At 44.6% G+C, this 26,630-nt stretch overlaps 1 protein-coding gene and 1 pseudogene across 1 annotated transcript in view; one reads left to right on the top strand and one right to left on the bottom strand.

Moving 5' to 3' along the window:
- Window positions 1-1,285: 1,285 nt before the first annotated feature.
- LOC148543098 (5S ribosomal RNA) lies at window positions 1,286-1,404 on the bottom strand (annotated as a pseudogene).
- A 20,171-nt stretch (window positions 1,405-21,575) lies between these two features.
- The window catches only part of HECA (HECA ribonucleoprotein granule regulator), a 76,615-nt gene continuing 71,560 nt past the window's right edge, over window positions 21,576-26,630 (top strand). The window contains exon 1 of the mRNA XM_088451737.1: window positions 21,576-22,137. Coding sequence (XP_088307863.1) covers window positions 21,900-22,137 — 238 coding nt within the window. The 5' untranslated portion in view covers window positions 21,576-21,899. The remainder of the gene's footprint in view (window positions 22,138-26,630) is intronic.

A 26,630-nucleotide genomic window follows, 5' to 3' on the forward strand; every position in this document is an offset into this window, starting at 1 on the left:
AGTGGGATTCTTCTTTGTTTCTAAAAAGGATGGAGGCTTGAGACTGTGGCCCTGATTCAGAGCCTCTCGCTATTTGTGAGTGCTCGCTATTTGCGAGCGCTCGCTCTGAATCAGGGCGGGCTATTTTTTTTTTAACCCTGGCCTCCAGGCTGCTCGCTAAGCTGTGGGTGACCACCCACAGCTTTAGTGGGCAGCCTGGAGATGGTCGCGATTATCGTGACCATCGGGCTTGCGACGAGACCCTTGTGGTAGGGTCTCATCCATCGCAAGCCCCAGTGAACTTTCTGCTCTAATAGAGCAGGAAGTTCACTACTGACATCACGTGTGATGTCAGTAGGGCCTCCCACAAACGGCAGACGTTCCTAAGGGAACGCCTCCGTTTGTGCAGCCACCCCCCCGGACCGCCTACATAACGGGGCGAGTTGTCGATCAACATCGACAGCCGCCTTGTCTTGCAGTGAGCCCCGGAGCAAGGGATTTCTCGCTCACTCCGGGGCTCGCGCACACGCAGTGCGCACGCCGCACATGCGCACTGCCCAGCCATTGACCCGCTTGCGAGCGTAATGCGCTCGTAAGCGGGTCTGAATCAGGCCCTGTGTATGGATTATAGAGGTCTGAATGATATCACGGTGAAGAACAGATACCCACTACCATTAATCACCTAATTATTTGACAGGGTTAAGGGATCCACTATATTCTCTGAGTTAGATCTCCGAGGTGCATACAATCTCATCCGTATCTGAGCCAGTGACGAGTCGAAAACAGCATTCAACATAAGGGACGGTCATTTTGAATATTTGGTCATGCCAAAGGTTCAAGGTTTTGTTAATGAGATCTTTAGTGATCTCTTATATGTCTCAGTTCTCATTACACAAAGGAGGAGGGAAAGAGAGGCTGATTGCTGTGGCACTCTAGATTGATATTGATATTGATAAGTAAAAAGGTAAAAAATAGCTTTTAATCGGATTACTTAAAAAGGTCCTAAAGAGTTTCACCACATAGACCTGAATCAACACATGAACAAAAAATTATAACATTAGTATTAAATTCTAATGAAAATATCAGAAAAAAATGGGGTAACAAAACTCCTGCATTCAGTGTTAGTAGATTGATACAAAATTATTAAATTAAACACCTGTAAGAGAGTACCCAAAAGATATCCTGACCTATTCCAGCAAAATATTGAATATGTACATATAAAACGTAAACATAGTAAAGGGAACCAAGAGCGATAAATGAAAACCTCTGCTGTCTTACCAATGTGTCCCAATACACCTTGCTGTTTTACCTACAATACCTGGTATTCCTTGGTGGTCTCCCATCCAAGTACTAACCAAGCACAATACTGTGTAGCTTCCAAGATCAGATGAGATTGGGCATATCCAGTTTGGTATGGTTGTAGGTACATCGATACTTAGGGAAAAAGGTGGAATGCCCAGGTAATCACAAAAAGAGGTAGTTGTAGGACTATCACAAAGAAAAGTCCACTTTATTACGTGTATAACATTCCAGAAAGAGTATTTACATGAGCATACTTTCCGGCGTCCCCAGTATATGTATTATGAATAAAGTCAGTCAAGTCGGTTCTGTGAAATCACAAAAGAGACTGCATTATGCATCAAACACCTTAGGTGATATTTCATGCTCCTTATGTGCCATATATTGGTACACAAGCATCCAAATTGGTGTACCATGTAAATCAGATGTATAATAGTTTTATAGAGGGGGCAAAGACAGTATATAAAATTGCCCTAGTGATAGAGTTTGGTGCATGTCAGTTCCCCAATAAATCTTAATACATCAGATGCAAAATAAGAAATGACACAATAATAAAAGTCAAGCAATTTGTTCATATATGTGCAATGAACTTTTAAAGATATAAAGACCCATAAAGAATACCAATGTGGCTGGTTCATAAAAATATGATGTAATAAACTTAGGTACATATATTCACGACAAATAGAATAAACATACAGTCATACAGTATATTGTATCAAATAATGAGACAATTCCATTGACACAATGGTCAGTCGCTACTACACGGGGTAATGGAAGTTTAGTATAGATCTACTGCACCCAACAGGGCATACACAATTGCTGTTTAATCAGCAAACTCAGAGTGCTAATAGACTAAGTTGGCTGGGGCTGATTCGGTGGTCAGCAGCTGTTCCATATCCATAAGGCCAAAATCTGTTTGGTTAAAACCAATGCGCCCAGACAGTTAAATGAGTATATAGGCACAAACCTGTAAGGTGCAATGTGTGGGAACACACCAAGGCAAGTTAATATGGCGGTTATAAGTGGCTCCGCATGAATGTAGCTACCATTGAATGGTTGGGGCCTTTACACCTAACCCGCTGATCAATAAGAAATGACACAGTGGTAAATGTCAAGCAATTTGTTCATATATGTGCAATGATCTTTGAAAGGTATAAATACTGTGATAGGATCACTGGTAAAGTGGTCTGTGGCAGGGACATTTATCCCAGATTCCTGTCCTATGTGTTTAAAATCCCCAGGAGAAAGTCTGCAGTGTAGCAGGTTTGAGTTTAGGCTTTTGAAAAGCCGGTTTGGGACCTGGGGGTTGTGGGTGAGAGGAGAGGGAGGGCTCCACCCACGGCCACTCCAGGTTTTGGTTCTCGCAGCCTGGTATCAGGCTTGTTAGTTTTCCACCTGAGAGTGGCCAATATAAGCCTAGTGTGTTGAGGGCTGATTGTCACACCTGGGAGAGCAGACAGGGAGTTTGCTCAGAGACACTTGAAAACCTAACTGTAAGTGTTGTGCTGTGCTTTTGTTGCTGGTGAGGGCATTAGGCCCTGCCGGGTTCTGGTAGTGAGGGAACTACCTGTGAAGTTAGTGCCCCGACAGGGCTAGGATTTACGTTTATGTTTTCTTTGTGTTATTTCTGACATTGCACAATAAAGACTGGCGCCGACCAGCTTGTACTTGCATCCAGTCTGGCGTACTGTTTCCCAGCTGTTGTGTGTGAAAGGAAGGAGTCCTCTACCCAGGAGAGGGACCCCCTAACCTAACTGTGTCACAATACCCATATAGTTATACCAATGTGGCTGGTTCATAAAACTATGATGTAATACTCTAGGATACGTATATTCATGACAGATAGAATAAACACACAATCATATATTGTCTCAGACAATGAGACAGTTCATTTGACACAATGGTCAGTCGCTAATACACTGGGAAATGACAGTTTAGTATAGATCTACTGCACCTGACAAGGAATCCACAGTTAAGGTTAATCAGCAAACTCGGAGTGCTAATAGGCTAAGTTGTCTGAAGCCAACTCATCGGTCAGCAGCTGCTTCATATACATAAGGCCAACATCTGTTTGGTTAAAACCAATGTGCCCAATCAGGTAAATGAATATATGAGCACAAACCTGTAAGGTGCAATGTGTGGGAAAACTACAGCGCAGGCTAACCCGGCGGTTATAGGTGGCTCCGTATGTATGTAACTACCACTGAATGGCTGGGGCCGTTACATCTAATGCATCAGTCAGCCGGCTGTTTGTACATACAATTTAGCTGGATAGGGTTCACAGGGATCCGGTCCGTACATAAGCCGGATTACAATAATGAGGAAGCGCGTTTCGCCGACTCAGTGGCTTGATTACCTCCTGTTTTTTTATGTCTCAGTTCTCCCTCTGTCATTCCATTTGTCCACCCCTCCCCACTCATTCACACCACACACACTAGCAACCACATACACAGTCCAACACTCCCCCATCATCATTACACCCACAGGGCGAGCGCACCTTCCTTACCCCACCACCTCTATTTCTCAGCTCTCGTCTATTTAGATGATATTTTGATTTTTTTCCTCCATTCCTGAGGAACACCACAATCATGTCAAAAAGTCTTGTCTCGTCTGAGGAAGAACCAACTGTATTGTAAGTTGGAGAAATGTGTGTTTGGTGTACCAAGTATTCCATTTCTTGGATATATCATTTCCAGATCAGGGTTGGAAATGAACCCCAAGAAAGTCAAAGCAATATTGGATTTTTTTCCCGTCCCACATCTTTGAAAGCTATCCAGAGACTTCTCGGTTCTCCAATTATTATCAATGTTTTATTAAGGGATTCTCCTTGGTGGCTCCCATCACGGCCTTAACTTGTAAAGGTGCCAATCCTGCTCTATGGCCCCCTGAGGCGGAGACAGCCTTTCAACTTCTCAAGCAAGCCTCTCTCACAGCTCCCGTTCTGAGACAACCAGATGTCAATAGGCCATTTTTATTGGAAGTGGATGCTTCATCTGAAGCAGTGGGAGCAGTCCTGTCTCAGCGCTTCGAGGATAACCAGATTTATCCATGTGGTTTCTTTTCAAAAAAATTCTCCCCTGCTGAAAGAAACTATGCCATAGGTGAGCAGGAGCTTTTAGCTGTCAACTTGGCTATAGAGGAATGGCTGTACCTCCTAGAGGGTGCTAACTTCCCTTTCACCGTTTTCACAGACCACAGGAATCTTCTTTTTCTAAAAAATATCCAATGTGTAAGTCCTCGTCTGGCCCGATGGACAATATTTTTTGCTCGCTTTCGTTTTACCCTGACATATCGTTCTGGGGCTCTCAACCTGAAGGCGGAAGCCTTGTCATGGTCGCTGTCCATTGAGAGTGGTCCAGAAACACTGCAGAGTACTCCCTTGCTGGAGTCAAAGGTTTTTGCCACTATACAACTACAACCACCTGTTGGGAAGACATTTGTGGCCCCGGAGTTGAGAAAACAGTTGCTGACATGGGCTCACTTATCTCATTTTACCGGTCACTCAGGCATTCGCAAGACCTTGGAGTTCCTGAAAAGATCCTATTGGTGGCCATCGATGAAAACCAAGGTAATCTCGTCCTGTACCCTGTGTGCTCAGCATAAATCTCCTCGACAGTCTCCAGCTGGTGAATTGATGCCCCTTCCTGTGCCATTTCGTCCGTGGACACATCTGTCCATGGATTTTGTGACAGACCTGCCAAATTATAATGGATATACCACCATCTGGGTGGCAGTAGACCGTTTCTCTAAGATGGTCCATTACATTCCGTTAAAGAAGTTACCTTCGGCGCCCAATTTGGCTCACCTATTTGTTCACCATATATTTCGTCTTCATTGACTTCCTTCAGAAATCGTCTCAGACCAGGGTGTCCAATTCATGGCAAAATTTGGGAAAGACCTCTGTTCTGTTCTACAAGTGAAACTTAACTTCTCTTAACTTCTCCATGGCCTATCACTCTCAAAGTAATGGGTCCACCGAGAGGGTGAATCAGGATCTCGAGACCTTTATGAGAATCTTTGTCTTCATCCCAGGACAACTGGTCTGGGGGCCTGATTCAGACCCGTTCACTATCTGCGTATGCTCGCTAGATGCGTATGCAAATTTGTCAAAGTGACGCCACAGGAAGCAATTACTCACCAAGGCATAAGGACGCCCACCATGTTTTAGCGAGCGCCCACTTTGTGTATGCGTACGCCCAATCGCACAAGCAGAGCTGCCCACCAGCAACATGTCATCTCCAGGAAATGTATTAAAACATTGGTACATCGAGTACCGTCAGATGTGAACGCTGTGCTTGAGGTAGCTTTAACCTACCGCAAGCATTGCAAGGAAATCAGTGTAAAAAAAAGGCAAGTGATGTGTACTATGACGCTGCCTGTTAATTATGCACGCCTCTAAAATGGCGTTGAAACACTCAGGCATACCTACGTTCGCATCTTGCTGGGCGAGCAAGAGGGTTGCGATAGCAGTGTGTAGTTTGCGCACACGCAGAATGAAGCGTGCGCATGCGCATACACAGAACATTGGGCCGCTTGCGAACACACAGCATGAGTGAGCGGCTCTGAATTAGGCCCTGAGTCCCTTCCCTGGGCCGAATTTGCACACAACGCATCTTATCATTCATCTACTAACCAAACTCCTTTCTACATTGTGTATGGATTTCATCCTAGGGTCACTGAGTTCCGTAGTTTGCCCACCTTCGATGTGCCAACTGTGGATGCCACTGTACGGAACTTTGCTTCACTTTGGTCTCAAATGCGGGCTGCTCTTTTTAAAACCTCCCTGCGGTACAAAGATCAGGCAGATAGGAAGCAAAGAAAAGTTCCTCAGGTGCGGGTTGGGGATCAAGTATGGCTTTCTACCCACAATCTTTTCCTCAGGGCACCATCTATGAAGTTTGCTCCCTGGTTTATTGGACTCCATTTCAGAGGTAATCAATCCAGTCTCTTATAATCTTCAGCTTCTGTCTTATTTAAAGATTCCCAATTATTTCCATATATCTTTGCTCAAGCCACTACTTCTCAATAAATTCCTCTGTGTTCTCCCTGTTCCCCCCAAGGTCCAAACTGAAAAGGGAGTGGAATTTGCGGTGTCTCAGATTCTGGATACTCATGTCCAATATGGTCATTTCCAAAACCTGCTTGATTGGAGAGGCTATGGTCCAGAGGAGTGTTGTTGGACTAGAACTGAGGACATCTACGCTCCCAAACTCATCAGCAGATTCCATTTGGATCATCCCGAAAAACCTGAAAGAAGGGGGGTACTGTCATGACCCAGGTTTCACGGCGTGGAGGTTTGCGGTCCTTACTGGTGAGGGCGCTGAGGCGCGGCGCTTCTGGTGGGGGGGAGGTCTGCCAGCATTGGGCCATCCTGACAGGGGTAAGACTAGTGGTGTGTCCACATCACGGCTGTCTTGGCGCCACCATGTTGTCTTTGGCCATGTGACATAGCAGGCCAATCGTCTGTGGGTCACCTGCTCTCTATGGCCTATCACGTTCTGTTGCTGGGTACTTAAGGGTGTTTGGAGCACCCTGTAGTTGCCAGTGCAATGTGTTTCACAGTGTCAGCTGTGAGAGAGAGTTCCTGTGCTCTTGAACTTTAGACCTGTGCTCCGGTGGTTGCCCTAGCTCCTTGTCTGCCTTCAGCTCACTGCCGGCTGCACTGCTCTGCCTTGCACTCAGCTGGAGATCACCCTGCACCTTCCACCAGACCCACTCCTGCCTGAACCTGTCTCTGCAGTTAACCCATTCTTGTACAGTCATCATCACAGCATTACTGGATTCTCCTTTCAGCCATCATCACAGCATTACTGGATTCTCCTTTTAAGCCATCATCATAGCATTACCAGATTCTCCTTTCAGCCATCATCACAGTATTACCAGATTCTTCTTTCAGTCATCAACACAGCATTTCCGGATATCCCTCTCAGCCACCATTCTACATACCTGGTTATCCATTGCACTTTTACAGTCTTCCTGGATTCACCTCATTCATCTCTGTCACTGTTCTGGACATTCGTTTATTCCCACTCACTACAGTTTCGTTCTTCCACATTAGTTTGTTATTTCTGGACTTTAGTTAATCTTATTGTTCATGTCTACCAACATTCACATTAATCAACCTACGTTTCAGTTTAAACCTGTTCTGGTGTTTTCTCCTGTTACCACCATGGGTCCACAACAAACACAGACTCTAACAGCGGAGACCCCACCTCCCCTGAGATCCCCAGCTTGGGCTGTTAATGCTTTGGCCGGGGTGAGCCGGTGAAAGGGTCCCCTGACTGTGGCATTACACCTTGGCCGGATTTGAGCCTAGTGCTGGGTTTAAAGATAGGGGAACTGTACACAATTTTTAAAACCAGTACTGGCTCAGCAGCCCAGTGGTGGTTCCTAAGATACGGGGGAACCCTACTCGTTCTTTTCCATATTTAAAGGAACCAGGACTGGCTGAGGCACCCGGGGCAGGTTATGCTTTTTTGGGGGGACCCTACATTATTTTTAGAAAAAATTAACACTTTAGGGAGTTTACATGCAGAAACATACACGAATCACACTGATCTATGTATGTTTCTGACAAACTCAGCTCAGGAGGTGGACTATTTGAAACTTCTATTTAGGTCCGAGTTTTCTACAATTACACCCGTGATTGTAATCACGATTCTTGGTTAATTCCTGAGTTGTATCTTTTTCACTGAAAGTTCTTTCAAGTTTGGTCGATGGTGTATTGAATCGAGTTTGCATTCTCTCCCGAGATTTTACACCTGTGATTGTAATCACGTTTCTTGGCAAATTCCCTAGTTGTATCTTGCAAGATGGTAGAAGCTGCTACTGTACATAAGTGACATCTTTCTTTGAGTCTCCTTTCTTAATTTTTTTGTTCTGTGTTGCTTTTGGATATTTCTTATGGTAGTACCCCCATGAAACATATATACTAGGAAAACAGAAGTATTTGGGGTAATTTAGAGTTATGTAATCAATTATTGATAATTATCAGACATGTCTGTTTCAGAAGGTTATTCTTTCATTTGCTAATACAAAGACAGTGACAGTCACACAGTGAGGGAGCAGAGACACACACAGTGGATAGGAGAAACATAGGGGACAGGGAAGAAGTGCCCTTTATGTATATTAAGATCTGCCTTCTGCCAGGAGCAGTGTGTAGGAAGGAACTAGGAAGCTGCATCGAGCAAGGATGCACAGTCACACACTAAGCAGTGCAGTCTGTGTAAATGGGCGCACACTGCCTATCTAATGCTACAGACAGTGCATGAACTAAACATACCGGTCCAAATTATATCACTTGGGTCTGTAATACACATCCATGGCATCCCCCAGGGAGCTACAACGCACAGTTCTGGAACCTCTGACTAATTGAATTCAAGGTCTGAATCAGTAGCATATGCAAGTGCGATTACAGATGCACATCGACCAATTGTTTATTATCGTACATGCATATAAGCCGCACTGCTCCTGAGCAATGATTGCACTGCGACTACGGATGCACAGAAGAATCCATCGCAAAGTGACAGGCTGTCAGCATTGGGGGTGGTGTTTGGAAGAATGCAGACTTGTCTGTCCATTTGAATGCCATTTCCTGGGCATGCATAAGTTAGCCACTGCTATTGCATATGAAGCATGAGAGCAGTGTCTGTGGCTGGTCAGACCTATTGTAAATGCTGTGTGACTGGCCGATGTGAGTCAATGGTACCGATGTTTATGCAAAAGAGCGACATTGGGTGTATATGAGAAAGCAGTAGTGGTAGTCTTTATGCCGGCTGAGATTTGGCAAGCATTATCATATTTTTGCGATCAGCATTGAATCAGGCCCTCAGTGCTGACTTCTTACAGATCTTGCAGAACTGTAACAATTGGTGATCACTGGACCCTCCCGCAAATTTTACTACAGGGCCCAAAAATGCTCTATTCTGACACTGTTAGACATTACTAATAATATAGAGAATATATATAAATAAAAGCTCTTGTTTTGAACATTGTCACCAGAAGTCACCCCCTTCATCCAAGTATTCACAAGAAATAATCAGTTATGATAGACTTACCTAGATAACTCCTTTTGTTCGAGGTCCATAGGGTCCACAGGCATACCATGATGATATTATGATTTGAGAGACCAGGCACCAAACAGCCAAAGCTTCAGCTCCCATGATGCCCCGGATCCTCCTCCATATATACTATAGTTTAATTATCAAGAGTTTACTGATGTTTACAGCAAAACTGGTGCTGATGTTCTTACGCCTCACCAGGAATGGGATTGTCCAATTGAACTCATACATGGGAAATCTCCTCCTAGAGGGCGAACCTATCCGCTTTCTATCCCAGAGACTAATGGAGCGTACACACGGTCAGATTTGTCAGATGAACGACTGAACGATTAAACGATTTGAAAGATTTGAACGATTTTTGACTGCATTAAAATGAATGGAATCGTCCAAGTCTGACTGCAAACCCATCAGATGTCAGATATCGTTATCTGACAAACGGGAACGCGCATCGTTGATCGTCCGTCGTTCAGGCATGTCAGATATGAATGATTTTCCTTCAGATATGAACGGCTGAACGATTTTTAAATCGTTATCGTTCATATCTGAAGGAAAAATCTGATCGTGTGTATGCACCATAAAGCGATGACCGATTATATTAAGGAAAAAAAGGGGTTCATTCGTCATCTTTCTTCTTCAGGGTCCATAGGGATACCATGGGGGATATTATGGTTGGAGACCAGGCTCCAAATAGTTAAAGCATCAGCTCCCAGGATACCTCAGGGTCCTTCCCCATATATAACTCACCCCTAACCATTTGATAAGGAAAGATCAAGACGCACCTTTGTAACAGGGGACTGCTCTGACTAAGCGTCTGAACTAAGATGCATATACTGTGACTCCATCTACCTCCGTCGGGCTACAACACCAGTAACTGGGCTGGTGATTTTGGGCGGGTCGCAGCTAAGATTGCTAGCCGCAATGCGGCGAACTGAACTACAACTGTACGCACGGAGATGTCAGGTAAGGTGATTCCTCACTTCCGGTGTCAGAGAAGCACCAGAAGCCGCTGCTGTCAAGGCCCGGGATTGTCCCTGTCCTCACTACACCACCGGGGCCTTATCGTCTGACACTGGGGATCGGCAGCAGATGTTTCTGCTGCCACAGGGCTAGTATACCCCGGCTGGTTAACGCAGCTTAGGGGAGGTAGACGTTCCCCCAGCAGCTCCTCCCCCGACCCTACAAAGGGTTTCACACAACTGGGTTGCTCTGCCTAACCTCCACATGTATATGAGACGTTCACGGTCCATGCTCAGTGCGCCCTCTAGGTGTTAGTCTCATGAGGGTTTGGGTCAATCTCCCTATATACCTCCCCCTTGGTAAAGGTATATAGGCCCTGATTCGGAGCCGGACGCTGACAGAGCGCTCGCTCTGAATCAGGGCCGTCCCTCCTCCTTTTTGGAGCATAGCTGTGGGTGGGAAAGGCTTTCATCCTTCAGGTAGCCATTCACTCCCTGCTGCAGGCAGGGGTAATAGTCTCAGTTCCTGTGTCTCAACAGGGAAGGGGTTATTATCCCAAACTATTTTTGGTTCAGAAAATGAATAGGGCCTATTGTCCTATATTAAATCTGAAAACCCTCAACAGGTTTAACCATGTACCCAAGTTTCGTATGGAAACTCTCTGGTCAATTATTTTGGCAATGGAGCCAGGGGATTACATGGTTTCCCTGGACATTCAGGAGGCATATCTGCATGTTCCTATTATACCATCCCACCAGCAATTTTTATGGTTTACTGTCCTTTAGCAACATTACCAATTTCAGGCTCTACCCTTTGGCCTATCTAGGGCTCCCCGGATATTTACCAAAATAATGGCAGTCATGATGGCCGATCTCAGGCGTCAGAATTCTGCCATATCTGGATGACCTTTCGATAATGGCACAAACTCTGGTTGTTTTACAAAACCATCTTTATCTAACCATAGCCTGATTACAAAAGCATGGCTGGATCATCAATTGGAAGAAATCATCATTTCTCCTACACAGCAGATGGTACATCTGGGAGATCTTCTGGATTCTTGGGCACAGACGGTGTTTCTGCAAGAGGACAAGATTGTGGCCCTATCACTGCAAATACACAAGCTGCTTTGCAAGCAAAGGGTAGCCATTCTGTTAGCGATGCAGATCTTGAGATCAATGGTATCCACTTTCAACATGGTGGAGTATACCCAGTTCCTTTCCAGGCCTCTGCAAAGATTGATTCTCTCCAAGTGGAACGGACAGAATCATTGAATAAAGTCCCAGAGGATCCTTCTTACTCCAGAGGTTCGTCACTCCCCCTGTGGTGGCTGAGAAAGGATCATTTGAACAAAACATTTATTCTGGATTCCAAATTGGGTGCTTCTCACCACAGATGTCAGTCTTCGTGGATGGGGAGCAGTGACAGGTCATCACACCTTTTAGGGAAGATGGCCAAATCAGGAAAGTCATCTGTCAATAAACATTCTGGAACTGCGAGCAGTGTACAAAGCACTTGTGGGACAAATGGGGTCTACCATAGATCTCATGGCATCACATCACAACCTTAAGGTCTCCAGGTACGGGTCCAGGTCCAGAGACCCATCAGCAACCTTCGTGGATGCACTGACAGTAAGATGGGACTTTACGCTGGCATATCTCTTTCCTCCGATCACCCTCCTCCCAAGTGTTCTCAGGAAATTCAAGCAGGAAGGTGGAACAGTAATACTGGTGGCTCCGGCTTGGCCCAGACGTCATTGGTTCACCGACATACAGATTCTGTCAATAGATGGTCAATATCCTCTTTCTCTATGGCAGGATCTGCTAACGCAGGGCCCCTGCTGGCATTCGGACTTGCCTCATCTGGCTTTGACGGCGTGGCTCTTGAATCTTCCATCCTAAAAGCAAAAGGTTTTTCCAATTCTGTAATTCACACAATGATTAGGGTATGGAAACCTGCCTCTGCCCGCATCTATTACAGAGTTTGGAATTCATTTGGTCAATGTTGTTCCCACAAAAAGTATAATCCTAAGGTGTTTAGGATTTCTAGGATACTGGCTTTTCTCCAGGCAGGTTTAGACTGTTATCTCCGCCTGGCTACTTTGAGAGTGCAGGTTTCTGCACTGTCTGTCTGGTTCCAGAGGAAGATTGCCTCATTACCAGATGTTAGATTTTTTTTCCGAGGAGTTTTGCCCCCTTTTGTTCCACCGGTAGCACAGTGGGATTTGTCTTTGGTTCTTAAGGGGCTACAAGCTCCCCCATTTGTACCTCTAGACTCTGTAGATTTGAAGTGGTCAACAGCGAAGACACTTTTTCTTATCACTATCTTTTCTGTTTCCACAGTCTCTGATTTGGCAGAACTTTCTTGTCGCTCTCCATTTTTGATTTTTCACCAGGATAAAGCTGTTCTTCGTACAAGTTGTAAATGAAGAAATTGTAGTACCAGCTTTTCAGGCTAAAGATCTTTCTGTAGGTGAAGCCTCCCTGGATGTAGTTCGTGCTCTCCATATCTATGTGGAGCGCACAACTTTGTTAGAAAATCAGAAGCTCTTTTTGTATTATATGGATTTCACAAACGAGGCTGGCCAGCTAATAAGCAGACTCTGGTGAGATGGCTACGCATGACTATCTCTAAGGTGTACACACAGGTTGATCTCCCTGCCCCAAACACAGTGACAGCACATTCTGCTCAGTTTGTAGGGCATTTAGTCGTGGTGCCTCTGCTGAAAAATTGTGCAAGGCAGCAACGTGGTCTTCTGTCCATACTTTTCTTAGGTTATATGCCTTTGATACTTTTGCCTTTCAGGATGCTTCCTTTGGGCAATGAGTTCTCCTTTCTGCTCAGGAGCGTCTTTCACCGTAGGGGAACTGCTTTAGGATATCCCCATGGTATCCCTGTGGATCCCTATGGAACCTGAAGAAAATTAGAGTTATGGTAGACTTACCAAGATAACTCCTTTTCTTCAAGGTCCATAGGGTCCACAGGGCATCTGCACTGACTGCATTGGGTATTTTTTCTTTCGGTCACAGATTCCCTTATTTTGTGTTAGTTTCTGGTGCACGATTGCTCTTCCTTCTCCTGCCTTGAGGCTTGTTAACTAAACTAAAGTCCTATGGGCTAGGGGCGGGGTATATATGGAGGAGGACCCCGAGGCATACTGGGAGCTGAAGCTCTAATTGTTTGGTGCCTGGTCTCCAACCATAATATCCCCCCATGGTATCCCTGTGGACCCTATGGACCTCGAAGAAAAGGAGTTATCTAGGTAAGTCTACTATAACTCTAATTTTTTTGTAAAAGAAACCCGGAGGTCTACACCCATGCATCGACTATAGGGGTCTGAATGAAATCACCATTAAGAACCGCTATCTGCTCCCCCTTATTACATAACTCTTTGACGGAGTCAGTGGTGCCACCATCTGGGCTGGAATCCCCACAGTGTCATCATAGGACTGCCTAACTACCAAGGTAAGCCACCTGCCTTTATGGAACTTCTTTGACATAATGGATGTAAGAGACATTGCTAAAATTATCAGAATGTTGAGACCCACCACCTGTGATCTGGACCCTGCCCCACCCAGCTTGTCATAGAGTGTATGGAGATGATTGGCCCTTTAATTGCAAAAGTAGTTCAATGCTCTTTGCAGACAGGCATTTTGCCAGAACCACTAAAGGAAGCAATTGTTAGATCACTTCTTAAAAAACCTAATTTAGACCCAGACTGCATGACCAACTAACCTGTATCAAACCTTTATTTTCTAGGAAAGGTTATTGAGAAAGTTGTGGTAGTGCCACTGGAAACCCACCTGTCTGCCTATGATATTTCTGATCCATTCCAGTCAGGATTCAGGAGAAGACATAGCACTGAAACAGCCCTGGTATGTGTGCTAAATGATCTTCAGATAGCAAGAGACAGAGGTGATTGTTCAATCTTAATCCTTCAGGATCTCTCTGCAGAATTTGATAATGTGGACCAACGGGATTCTAATTGCGCACCTGAAAAATTTCTGTGGACTTGATGGCACAGTCCTTAGCTAGTTCAAATAATTTCTGGCCGGCAGGTCACAGAGAGTTACTTCTGGAGAAAACTCTTCATCACCAGTGCTACTTCCATGCAGTGTCACACAGGTTTCTATACTGGAAATACAGAATGTGTGTGAGAAGAAAGTGCTCAACACCTGCGGCTTTCCTGTTGTCCAGAAAAAGAGTGTGACCCCACTCAAAAAACAATGCAAAACAAAAATAATCTGAATATGAGATGGCACTGGATATAAAATATAAAGGTAATGTCCAAAAAAACTACTTAAACCTCCTTTTAGTTCGATGTTAGATATCCTTCTTCATAGATAATAAAGTTCCTCTAGGGTCCTCCGTGTTATGTATCCCCAAAATAAGAAAAACAAAATCAAAGGGCCAAATGTAATAGGGTGAGAGTTTAGAAAATGTGAGAGATTTCTCACACTTTTTAAACTTGGCCAATGTACTAAAGTTCGAGAACAAAGCAGCAGAGCAAACTCGCATGTTTTTCAGACTCACAAAACTCTCACATTTTAAACTCTCATCCAGATGTTTTCCCATTTTCAAGATAAAACTCTACCAATGTAAGAGTTTACTGCTAAACTCTCACATTTTCTAAATTCTCACTCTATTACATTTGGCCCAAAGTCTTTTTTAGGTGTAATTTTTAAAGAGAGAATTCCCATTATCTTAGAGGTGATCCTTCACACGTAAAAACAATGTACCCCAACTCACAAATAAGTAAATGGGGGAATTGCTATCTGGGTATCTTTATCCTCCCTCCTTGTAGCGTTCCCCAGCGTATCTTATGGCAAACGTTAAGAGATGATAAAGAACAGATGGGTGCATACCCTACTTACAGGCAGAAGAAAATCAAGGAATTCCCCCACTTATATGTGAGTTGGGGTACATTGTTTTTACATGTGAAAGATCACCTCTATGATATTGGAAATTCTCTAAGAATTACACCTAAAAAATACAATTTTTTTCTTATGTCTTTTGGGGATACATAACACGGAGGACCCTAGAGGAACTTTATTATCTATGAAGAAGGATATCCAACATTGAACCAAAAGGAGGTTTAAGTAGTTCTTTTGGCCATTACCTTTATATTTTATATCCAGCGCCATCTCATGTTCAGATTAGTTTTGTTTTGCAGGGTTCTATACTATCTCCAATACTTTCTGCAGTATACATGCTACCATTGGTTGAAATAATCAGACGTCATTGCCTGGTCTACCACTGCTATGCAGGTGATACACAACTGTACCTGTCCTTTGCTCCAGGTACTAAGAACCCCATAATAACCCTAAATGGCTGCCTAGCAGAGCTCCAGGAGTGGATGAGTGCCAGTTGGCTGCGACTGAACCCTGATAAAACAGAGGTCCTTATGATAGGTCAAAGGAGAAGGCTACAGCATAGCCAACCAACAGGACTTATGGTGCATACACACTGTCAGATTTTTCCTTCAGATATGAACGATAACGATTTAAAAATCGTTCAGTCGTTCATATCTGAAGGAAAATCTGACATATCTGACATGCCTGAACGATGGACGATCAACGATGCGCGTTCCCGTTTGTCAGATAACGATATCTGACATCTGATGTGTTTGCAGTCAGACTTGGACGATTCAATTCACTTTAATGCAGTCAAAAATCGTTCAATCGTTCAAAACTTTGGTAAAATCGTTCATCTGACAAATCTGACCGTGTGTATGCTCCATTACACTTGGGGGCTCAGAATTACAAAACACTGAACATGTGTGGAATCTTGGTGTTGTCCTGAATAGTGGCCTGACACTTAAACATCAGGTATCAGCCACAATCAAATCCTTATTCTTTCATCTGAGGAACATAGCCATCATCAAGCACTTAATTCCCTTTGAAGATCTGCCTAAAGTCATACATGAATTTATATCATCACGTCTAGACTACTGCAACGCCCTTTACGTTGGTCTCCCAGCAAAAGATTTGCACCGCTTGCAGATGGTACAAAATGCAGCTGCCAGGTTATTAACCAACCAACCCTGTTCCAGCCACATAACACCCATTCTCTACTCCCTTCACTAGCTGCCTATCAAATGGCAAATTGTTTTCAAGATTGGCTTACTAACTTTCAAAGCCCTACATGACCAGGGCCCAAGGTACCTGAAGCAGCTTCTGATTCCTAACTGTCCCACTCAATTACTGCGATCCATTGATGAAGAACTATTAACAGTACCTAGTATCTCCAGGAATTCGTCTGGGGGTCGAGCTTTCAACTCTGTGGCTCAGACTCTATGGAACACTTCCCCGCACAGTTCGAGAGGTCTCCACTCTAGAATCCTTCAAAAATAGACTCAAGACTTACCTGTTCACCCAAGCATGTCCCTTGTTAAACTTGTTTTGTATTTTGTGCTTCGCTGGTCATGCAGGTGTACAGAAAACTTTGCAGTTTGTTTCCACATCTTACTGGTGGCCTTCTCTCAGATAAGACGTCCAAGATTTTATTGCCTCTTGTAACAAATGCTCTCAGCATAAAGTTCCATGACAGTCTCCTGCTGGGCAGTTACTTCCTCTCTCCATTCCACATCAACCTTGGTCACATCTCTTGATGGATTTCATAACCGACCTTCCAGTTTTTAATAAGCTCAATACCATATGGGTGGTAGTTGACCGGTTTGCCAAGATGGCTCACTTCATTCCCCTCACCAGCCTTTCATCAGCTCCTAAATTGGCTCAGATGTTCATACATGAGATCTTCAGACTCCATGGTCTTCCTCTGGAAATCATTTCTGATCGGGGAGTGCATTTTGTAGCAAAATTCTGGTGTTCCTAATGTGCTTCACTTCAAGTTAAGCTCAACTTCTCTACTGCCTACCATCGTCAGTCTAATGGCCAAACAGAAAGAGTCAACCGGGATCTAGAGTCTTTTCTTCGGTTATATGTATCTTCCTCTCAAGACAACTGGGCTGAACAACTTCCTTGGGCTGAATTTTGTAACAACTATCAGTACCACTCTTCCTCTGGTTATATGCTCTTTTATGCCAATTATGGTCTCCATCCTAGAGAACCATTTATGAAATTTGCGCCCCGCTACATCGGGCCATTCGCCATTGAAAGTGTTATCAATCCAGTTTCATTTAAACTCAAGTTGCCTCTCTTCCTGAAGATTCCTAATTCTTTCCATATTTCTTTATTGAAACCACTCATACTCAACAGGTTTAATTTTGCACTTCCAGAGGTACTCAAGGTTCAAACTCATTGTGGAGTATGAAGTAGCAAAAACTTTGGACTCTCAAATTAGGTATGGATGTCTCCAATACTTAGTTGATTGGAGGGGCTATGGTCCAGAATAATGTTCCTGGGCTTTTTCTTCTGATGTTCACGCTCCTCAGTTGATCAAATCGTTCCATGCTGTTTCCACTTAAACCTAAAAAGTGTCCTGGGGCCACCTGTCAGGGGGGGGTGCTGTCACGATCCGCGGTACTAAAGTCTCCTTCTTACCTCTCCGGTGCCTATCCAGGTTGGCGCAGAGGGCGCTCCGGGTCGCATGCTGCACATGGACGGTGTTAGTATGTGCACTTGGTGCTCCGCGGCCTTCTACTACAGGGAGGCTACCCCAGGTTATTGACATATAGGTCGCACGCCGGATCTCCCTCCAGAACAGACATGGGCGTGGCCAACTTGGATTCTGTCACATTACGCTAAGCTTCCACTCAGTGCACGGCTTGCTGAACTGCTGACTGCACTGACCAATTATCCAGTCCTATAAATTCCTTGCACTGACTGCCCTCTGTTGCCAGTACAACTCCGCTTCCTACTGAAGTAACAGATCTAGTGCCTCAATTGCTGTTTCTGAACGGCACAATCTGTCCTATTCAATTGTCTCCATCTTCTATCAAGACTCCTTCATTATTTGCTGCAGTCCGGACTTGCCAATTGGAATACCTCTCATATCATTTGCCTCAGTCTGGACTTGCTATTGGGAATTATCTCTCAGTTATCATCTGCTGGAGTATACAAATTATCATTGGGAATTATCTCTCAATTTATTGGTTCCTACCGACCATCTCTAAAAAAGAATCACCATGAGTTCCTACCGATCATCCCTAATAAAGATTCACCATGGGTTCCTACCGATCATCCCTAATAAAGCATCAACATTGGTTCCTACCAAGTATCATCATTAGTTCGTACCGATCATCTCTAATAAAGTATCATCATCACCTCCTACCGGTCATCTCTAATAAAGTATCGCCATTGGTTCCTACCAAGTGTCATTATTGGTTCCTACCGATCTCTAATAAAGTATCACCATCATTTCGTACCAAGTGTCATCATTGGTTCCTACTGATCATATCTAATAAAGTATCATCATCGGTTCCTACCAATCATCTGTAATAAACTCGTAATCGGTTCCTAACGATCAATTAACATTGGATCTTCATCTACTCCAATATCATTCCTCAAGCATCGAATCCTCAAATCCATTATCATTCCTCAAACATCGAATCCTCTTCTAATCCATTATCATTCTTCAAACATCAGATTCTCAAGTCAATTATCATTCTTCAAACATCAGATCCTCATCAAATCAATTATCATTCTTCAATCATTGGATAAACAACAAATCAAATATCATTCTTCGTTTATGGACATTAATCAGCTCTTAACAAGTTTGATCTATTACATTGGACTTTTATCTATATCAAGTTATTTCAACCATCATTGATCTTCTGCCTATGCAATTACCAAGTTCTCAAAAAATAGACTTTATCCTTCCAGTCATCGCCTTCGGGCACCACAGCATCCTCATATTCCTATATGAGGAAGTCCAGGTTAAAACCACCCACATTTGTGCACACTTCTTCAGTCTCCCACACTTGCTCCAGTCCAAACCAAACCTCAGGCGTGCTAAACACCTGAAAGTCTTATGGCCTCGTGTTGCTCCTCTACATACCGCTGCATGTAACTTGTAGTGTTCACTCTAGCTCCGGCGGCAGGCAGGGCGCCGGAGCTAGAGGGCAACCTTGTGCGCAAAGTGGGCGTGGTCATGAAAAGGGGACGTGCCTATAAGACGCGTTCCCTTTTCGTCATACTTGAGGGCGTGCCCGTCACTTACGGACACGACGGGCAGCCCCCAAGCGCTGCAGAAAGTGAGAATAGATGCCGGGCGCATGCGCCCAGCGTCTATTCTCCGGCGGTGACCGGGTCACCACACGTTTCTCCATCCGCGGGACACTGCGTCCCGCGGGTGAGGACGGCACCCGCAGGCTGAGGGCAGGGCGCTTTTTGCCCTCCTCCTGGAGGGTAGGGTGCTTTTTGCCCTCCAGAAGGAGGGCAGGGCGCCGCGCCCCGCTAAAACAGCCTAACGGGAACGCTAAACTTGTATGCTGCACTTATACCTGGAGTATGGAGAAATGTTCCAACGGCACGATGAAGAATGCAGCTGTGGACCATCAAACAGGTTCTCATGCACATAAAAAATGGCTGCGTCTAGATTCCCTTCAGCTACAGGACCCTGGAAATAGTAACCTGTGGCGACTGAAGCAAGCCACCACGCCTTGAAGCGCGGCGAGCGAAGAGAGCCTGCAAAGGTACACATTTCTACTATTGGTGGCCAGCTACTACAGTTGAGACGAAATAACAGCATTGTCAGTGCATGGAAGTGCACTTCCGCCCTCATTCGACGTCACGTCTGAGTCCTTTAGATGAAGGGGAACTAGGATCAACCCATAATAAAAAGGCTATGAAGGAGGCTGTATCCGGACTGGCCAAGTGGCTGGTGATCAGTGCAGCTATCCTGCTAGGGTGTATATGTCTGTGCCTGAAGTTTATGCAAAGGTTATATGACACATATGGAGACAATACGTCTTGAACAATTACAGGCTCAAAATTCCATCTGACAGCTCCTACGGAAGCAGAAATTCAACATATGATGTATGAGGCAGCCAGGTTGGCACTGTGGGTGGCAGGGCTGGGTGATCATGTTGTCATAGCTCCGACCTCCTCTATGCAATGGCACAATTACCGGCACTGTAAAGCGGGAGGCGGATCCACAATTCAACGCGAATTGCGACATAGGCCGCCATTGCTGCTCACTTCACTGGGGTAGTGGGCGGCTGCGGCCCCAGCCTCTAGGAGACTTGACCACCATTCTTGGCGGCCGGGACTGCCATCCGATTTTTGGAAGCCTCCTCGCCGTTACGGGGTGTATGGAGAGTGGCAAACAGTGGTAATCTTATGATTACCAGTGTTTGTTAAATATTGAAAGGGTGACATAATCCCTTTAGTGAGTGCTAAAGAGGTTATCAGGGGCATTTCTAGAGAGGAGGGGGCCCATGTGCAGTCTCCGACACGGGCCCCCTCCTCTCCGCCCGGCAGCGCACTGAGATGTGCGCGGCCAGCGCCAGAGTTATAGACTCTGGACACTAGAGTGTGCCCAGAATCTATAATGTCTGCATAGGTCACGGGGAAAATGGCCGCAGCGGCCATTTTCCCTGTACTGCGCATGCGCACACAACGGGAAAATGGCCGCTGCGGCCATTTTCCAGCGCCGGACCCCTGCGCTGACGTGGGACTCCGGAGAGGTAAGTAAGATTATGGGTGCAGGGTGTGTGATGCGGGCCCCCCCTGGACCCAGGGGCCCGTGTTCCCCGCACCCATTATAGATACGCTCCTGGAGGTTATGTATGGTTGATAAATGGAGCCCCTAGGGTCCTCCTCTGTCACAGCCTGATCCAAAGACAGCAGAGAAGCACTAGTGTAAGACGACAAAGGTTCTCGCTGTATGAAAGAGCTAGGCTCCTCCTAAATACAGTGACAGACGTGTTTGTATGGGGCGTTACCATGGAGGGGATCCCCAGCAAATCATTATTGAAAAGGCTGCAGGCATGGGATTCAGTAAGATTGTTATTTGAAGTATAGTTAATGTACAAGTGTTCTACAAACAGATACCTATTATGAGGAATAATAAATAGAAATATTATAGCCTAAGCACTCCCGGAAGGGAAGATGAATAAATATAGACCACTGTAGATTGGAAAACCAATGTATGCATATGAGCCACATGATGTTGTTGCTCAGCTCCAGCCAGCGCACACAATGCAAGTTTCCCTCCCGTCTATTGTGCTGCTGCCGTAACAGAGAAATGCTGCAGAGGCAGCCGCGCCCTCATCCATCCTCCGACCGGTTCCCGGATTGGAAGGCGAAGAGGGGGCGTTTCCGCATTGGTGGCGGAGACAGGATGGGGCGGCCCGGGGAGAGCAGCGTGCGGACGTTACACGGGGATGGACGGCGGGGGCTGACGTCACAAGATCCAGGGGAAAGTGACAGAGGGGAGGAACCTAGTGCAGCACGGAGAGAGCAGAACAAGAACCAAAACAACGAGACACGCCTGCTGCAAATCCTGCCTGCAAACAGCACCCAGCGCGGTGCACGCCGCACTCCCTCTCCTCCTCCTCACCCGCAGGGCTCTGGGATGCAGCAAGGTAGGAGATAGACAGCGCAGCGCTTGTTCCTGTATTTTCACTGGCAGCCAGGGCACCATGCAGGAGAGCGGGTTAAGCAGCTGAAGGTTTCCTGGACGAATCTGACCTCTGGATAAGAAATGCCTAACGTGAAGAACAGCAAGGGGAAGAAGAACAAACGCGCAAACAGCAGCGGGGATGAGCAGGATAATGGAGCAATGGCAGCCGCCGCCGTCGTCGCTGCTGCTGCTGTTGCAGGAGGAGGCATGGCATCAGCCACAGTGGGAGCCGCAGCCGCCTCCTCTACCGTGCCTGTCGCGGCTGCGGCGGTACCTCCGATGGCATCGGCCGCACCTTCCAGTGACAGCAACAGGAATGGTAAGATCGGGGCTGGGATCAGCGAGAGTGACCTCTGCACGGTCTGTGCTGCTCACCTGCCACTGTGCATACACCCACATGGCAGATTGTGTGTGTGTGTGTGTGTGTGTGTATATATATATATATATATATATATATATATATATATATATATAATGTGGACGCACACGCTGGGCAGGGGAACCTGCTTCATTCCACCATGTAAACTGATACGGAACAAGTGAGAAACGTCAGTGGCAGCTGATGACCCTTTTGGGAAGCAGAGCAATTCATGTACATTTGGCTTCTTGAAGTTCCTACGGACTTCATCCTTAAAATAAACAGGAATGCTCGTCAAGAGTTCCCTCAGCAGCTCCTGATGCTATTGCACAGGCCCCTTCTACTGCCAGGTTTTACAAATCTGGTCACCAGTGGTCTCTGAGAACATGCTGTCAGTGATACAAGTTTTCTACATAATTACAAAACATTTTGGCACTTTTATTTTGAACATTCATAAATAATTTTGATGCTTGCCCACAAATTGAAATTTCTAGCACACTTTTTTTTTTTTTTTTTTTTTAATATTTGTAAAGCAGATGTGTTACAAAAAGTATTTACCAATCTAGAATGCATTGTGTAACCACAAGTAATCTGTTTCTACAAGAAGGACATCCCCCGGTTTTCAACTGCTTCATAGTGTTGTACACAATTACTAGTTTTTGTGATACATGATTATGTAATCACTTTTGTTCATCAAATTATTAGGGGATACTAAATGATGGTTATTATTTGATAGAATAGACTGCATTATAGATTTGGTGCATAGGATAGACCAGTCACTCAAAAGCAAAGATCAATTGATTGCCATTAGAATGCATAAAACCTGTAAAGTCCTTCCACCCACATTTTCTTTTGGCTCCTGGAATCTGTGACTGAAGTACTCCTATCTCTGAAATGACATAAATTATACCATAACTCCCTGTGGCATTATTTACTTCCTGCATGAACTAGAAAAAATCTGAGACGTAAAGAAAAACCAATACCGTTCAGAGTAGTAATTGTGACTGACGTGTTTCTCCCATAACTTCACTTTTTAGTCCATTTTTCTTATTTCACTTTTCATAAATGGTGGATGCGTATTGTGTGTACATTTGGAATTGCCAAGCCAGCCACTAAAACCAACCACCACAACCAGATTATTGTGTTCTTCACTTATAATAACCCTTCCCCTTAAAGTGAACTGATGAAGAGTACTCCTTTACCCACGGGATTTCTGCACAAGTCAGAATGTTTATCAGATTTAAGAAGCCACATGAATGAACATGATTCAGTATTGGATCCATAGACTACATGGTCAATGTCAGTCACAGGCAGCACCAACTCGGTAGCCTGGATATTTATCCTAATGTCAGGGCATTGAGGTAAACCTAGCAAACCACAACTATAAGCACAGCCAGAAACCTAAGAGAACCTGTAATAGGCACCGAACAGTACAGCGTGATGCAGCTTTGCTACTGCCATTTACTCATTACTCAGGCCATTTGGAAGCGCGGGACTCGGCAAGTATTCATCTTGGAATGACAGATATAACACTTTTACACATGTTGCATAGCTGCCCTGCAAATACAATAAAAAAAAATGGAAACCCCTACAGATGTGTCCACATACATCTTACCTCCGTGTGCTACAGGTCGCATTAAATATAACGAATGACTGCCATGCAACTCTGTAGCGCTGAGCGTCTTTTCGTGCGACTTGTTGCATTCAAATGCCTTATTCGCAAAGCGATGTGAATTGGACGCACACTCCGCTTCTCCTGTTTAAAGTGATATGCAGCATGCCTATATTCTCTATGCGACTACGGGTTTATCTGCATGCGAAGTGCTACGTTAGTGTCATAGTCGCTGACACTGTAACATAGCATTCGTATGCAGATGTAACCGCAGTCGCGCACAGAATATAGGCATGCTGCATATCACTTTACTCAACAGAAGCTGCTTGTGTATCCTATTTGTATTACTTAGCGAATAAGACTCATTTGAGGGTAAAGGACGCATGAAATGACGCTCAGTGCTACCGAGTCATGCCACAGCATGGCCCGACTAGAAGGGCTGTTTAACCCACAAGGAAGTAAGTAGTATGTGGACACATCTGTAGATACATGAGTGATGCAAAGATATTGAAAGCAAGGTCTTTCACTTGGATATTGCTCATAGATAATAATGCTGGACTGCCCTGTATTTCTAGAATTCTGGATTGCATGGCCACAATAGGAGATATCTGAGGCTCCCAAAGATATGTCGTTGCTGGGTTGCTTGTTGCTGGAACTTCAGTGACTAACACAACTCATCTCGGCTTTTCGCATGGCGGAAACTTATCTCCGTATTCAATTCCACACGCTTTTCGCGGAAAGTCAATGCAATGTAATAGGCGAAAAAGATTTGCCTCTGAATAGCAGGAGAGGGTGCATAGGTGGGGAAACCACTCAGAGCAATTGGGATAGCCCCCCAAAGGACAACTGTGTCAAAAAAGTTAAGGATACACCCCAAAAAAGTACTTTCATTTTGGGGGTGAAAAAGTAAAAAGTGGGGGGACAAGCATAAAAATTAGTAAAATAGACTTTTTGGGGTCTGCAAGGATGGGTCAAGTGTTTTTTTGATTGCAGTTTTATGCAACAGGTGCGTTTTTCTACTTTTTTTTTAACTTCCCTTTAAAAGCTGCATACACACGTAACGATTTTGTTACCAACGATTTTATGAACGATTTTCTGTCAGATTTTTTAAAGTGTAATGAACGATTTTTGGAACTTCCCTTAATGAAAATCGTTCAGTTGGTCAGTCAGAATGAACTACAAACTTGAACGCGCATGAATGATAATCGTTAATCGTTATAACTCTGAAACTGAACGATTTTTTTTCAACGATTGAATGATAACGACGTTGTTAAAGTTAAATCGTTCAAAAAATCGTTACGTGTGTATGCACCTAAAGACTTTAAAATATGCTAGCAACCATTTTCAAGTACCCCAAATTTGACAGGACTACTTATTTCCACCAAAAAATACTTCTTAATGCCATTATTCACCACTTGTGCAAAGACGATAATAAGAAGCTATTGAAACAATTTAAGTACCCCACATAGTTTTTATTAGGGCTATTCGGCCACATCTACATTGATCCCCAATGTTATGCATCTTTTTGGGGGGTTCAGGCTGATTTCCCCTTTTCTGACAGCACTTTCTGCCTGTTCTGACTTCGCGGCTTGCTGTTTCCGTGTGGTTTGGAATTGAATAGGGTGAATAGCGGGAGCGCTCACGATAAGTTAACCCATCCAAAACATACGATGTAGGCGGAAAGTCTGGCAGGCGAACACTATTTATTGCGGACACAAAACTAATTGAATACCGCCCCTAAAGTGAAGAGTTGAGGACATGGTTTGGATGGTGGTTTTCCTTTATAAGACAAGGGCATTATTTATCCCTTCGTAACACTGTGATTATCTTTGCCCATTGTGCATTATTTCACTTCTGATTGGAGGAGCATGTGGTGGCCTAATATAGAGAGCATATTTGTCATGCTAATAAATGTCATTTCTATTTAGCCACCATTTCTGAATCCATGTGTACTTTGTAGAACAACATCTGAGACATTGTTTCCACCACCAGCAATCATGCATGAGTTGAGGGATGTTCTTGTGGAAGAATAGTACTGCAGTTACTGAACAATTATGTTTAATTCAATCCCATGGTGCGTACAGATTGTGCTGGCCCGGATGTTGTTACCCAATATCCTATTAAATGACTCTATATTAGTGTTAGTGTTTTATTTATTTTTTTATCTGCTACCTGTAGGTCACATGTATGAAGTATACAGATGTGTCCTCATACACCTAGCAACAATACACCATGCGCCATGAGCCGCGAGGTCCTGTGCGACCCGGCTTGCGCTGAACGTTTTTTTCACTCGAAAATACTTCTTCGTTGCAAACAGGCATGAAAAACCGCTTCACAATACTGCAGTGATTAATTTGATATGCGAAACTTGTATATCTGTGTGCGACTGGATCTGTATATGAAGCACAATGGACCTTGGAGTGGAACGAAGCCCTGGGCGCAGTATCATAGCACTTCGTATACAGATTCAGACTTCTTTGCTCACAGATGTACAACTATTGCTTATCAAATGATTCTGTACAGTCTCGTGAAGCTGTTTCTCATCTGTTTGTTACTAAGATTGTTTTTCGGGCATAAAAAAACACTTTGTGCAAGCCCTGGCTTGTGTTTGGCCCGACTGCAGCAATAGTGTATGAGGACACATCTGTACCTGCAATTTGCTATGTAAACCTGCTTGCAGCTTGTATATCTTGTTAGGTTTTTCATGGTTAATATGGTAGAAATGACTCCAGAGCAGCTGGCCCACATGCATATTAGAAAAGTGACTTCTCAACAAAATCAATGGACTTCTATAATCTACATACACAAAATGTTATACATTGCAGTTTGTTCACGTGCTCTG

Source organism: Taudactylus pleione, unplaced genomic scaffold (assembly GCF_031769625.1).
Source record: "Taudactylus pleione unplaced genomic scaffold, aTauple2 ptg000006l, whole genome shotgun sequence".
NCBI lineage: Eukaryota > Metazoa > Chordata > Amphibia > Anura > Myobatrachidae > Taudactylus > Taudactylus pleione.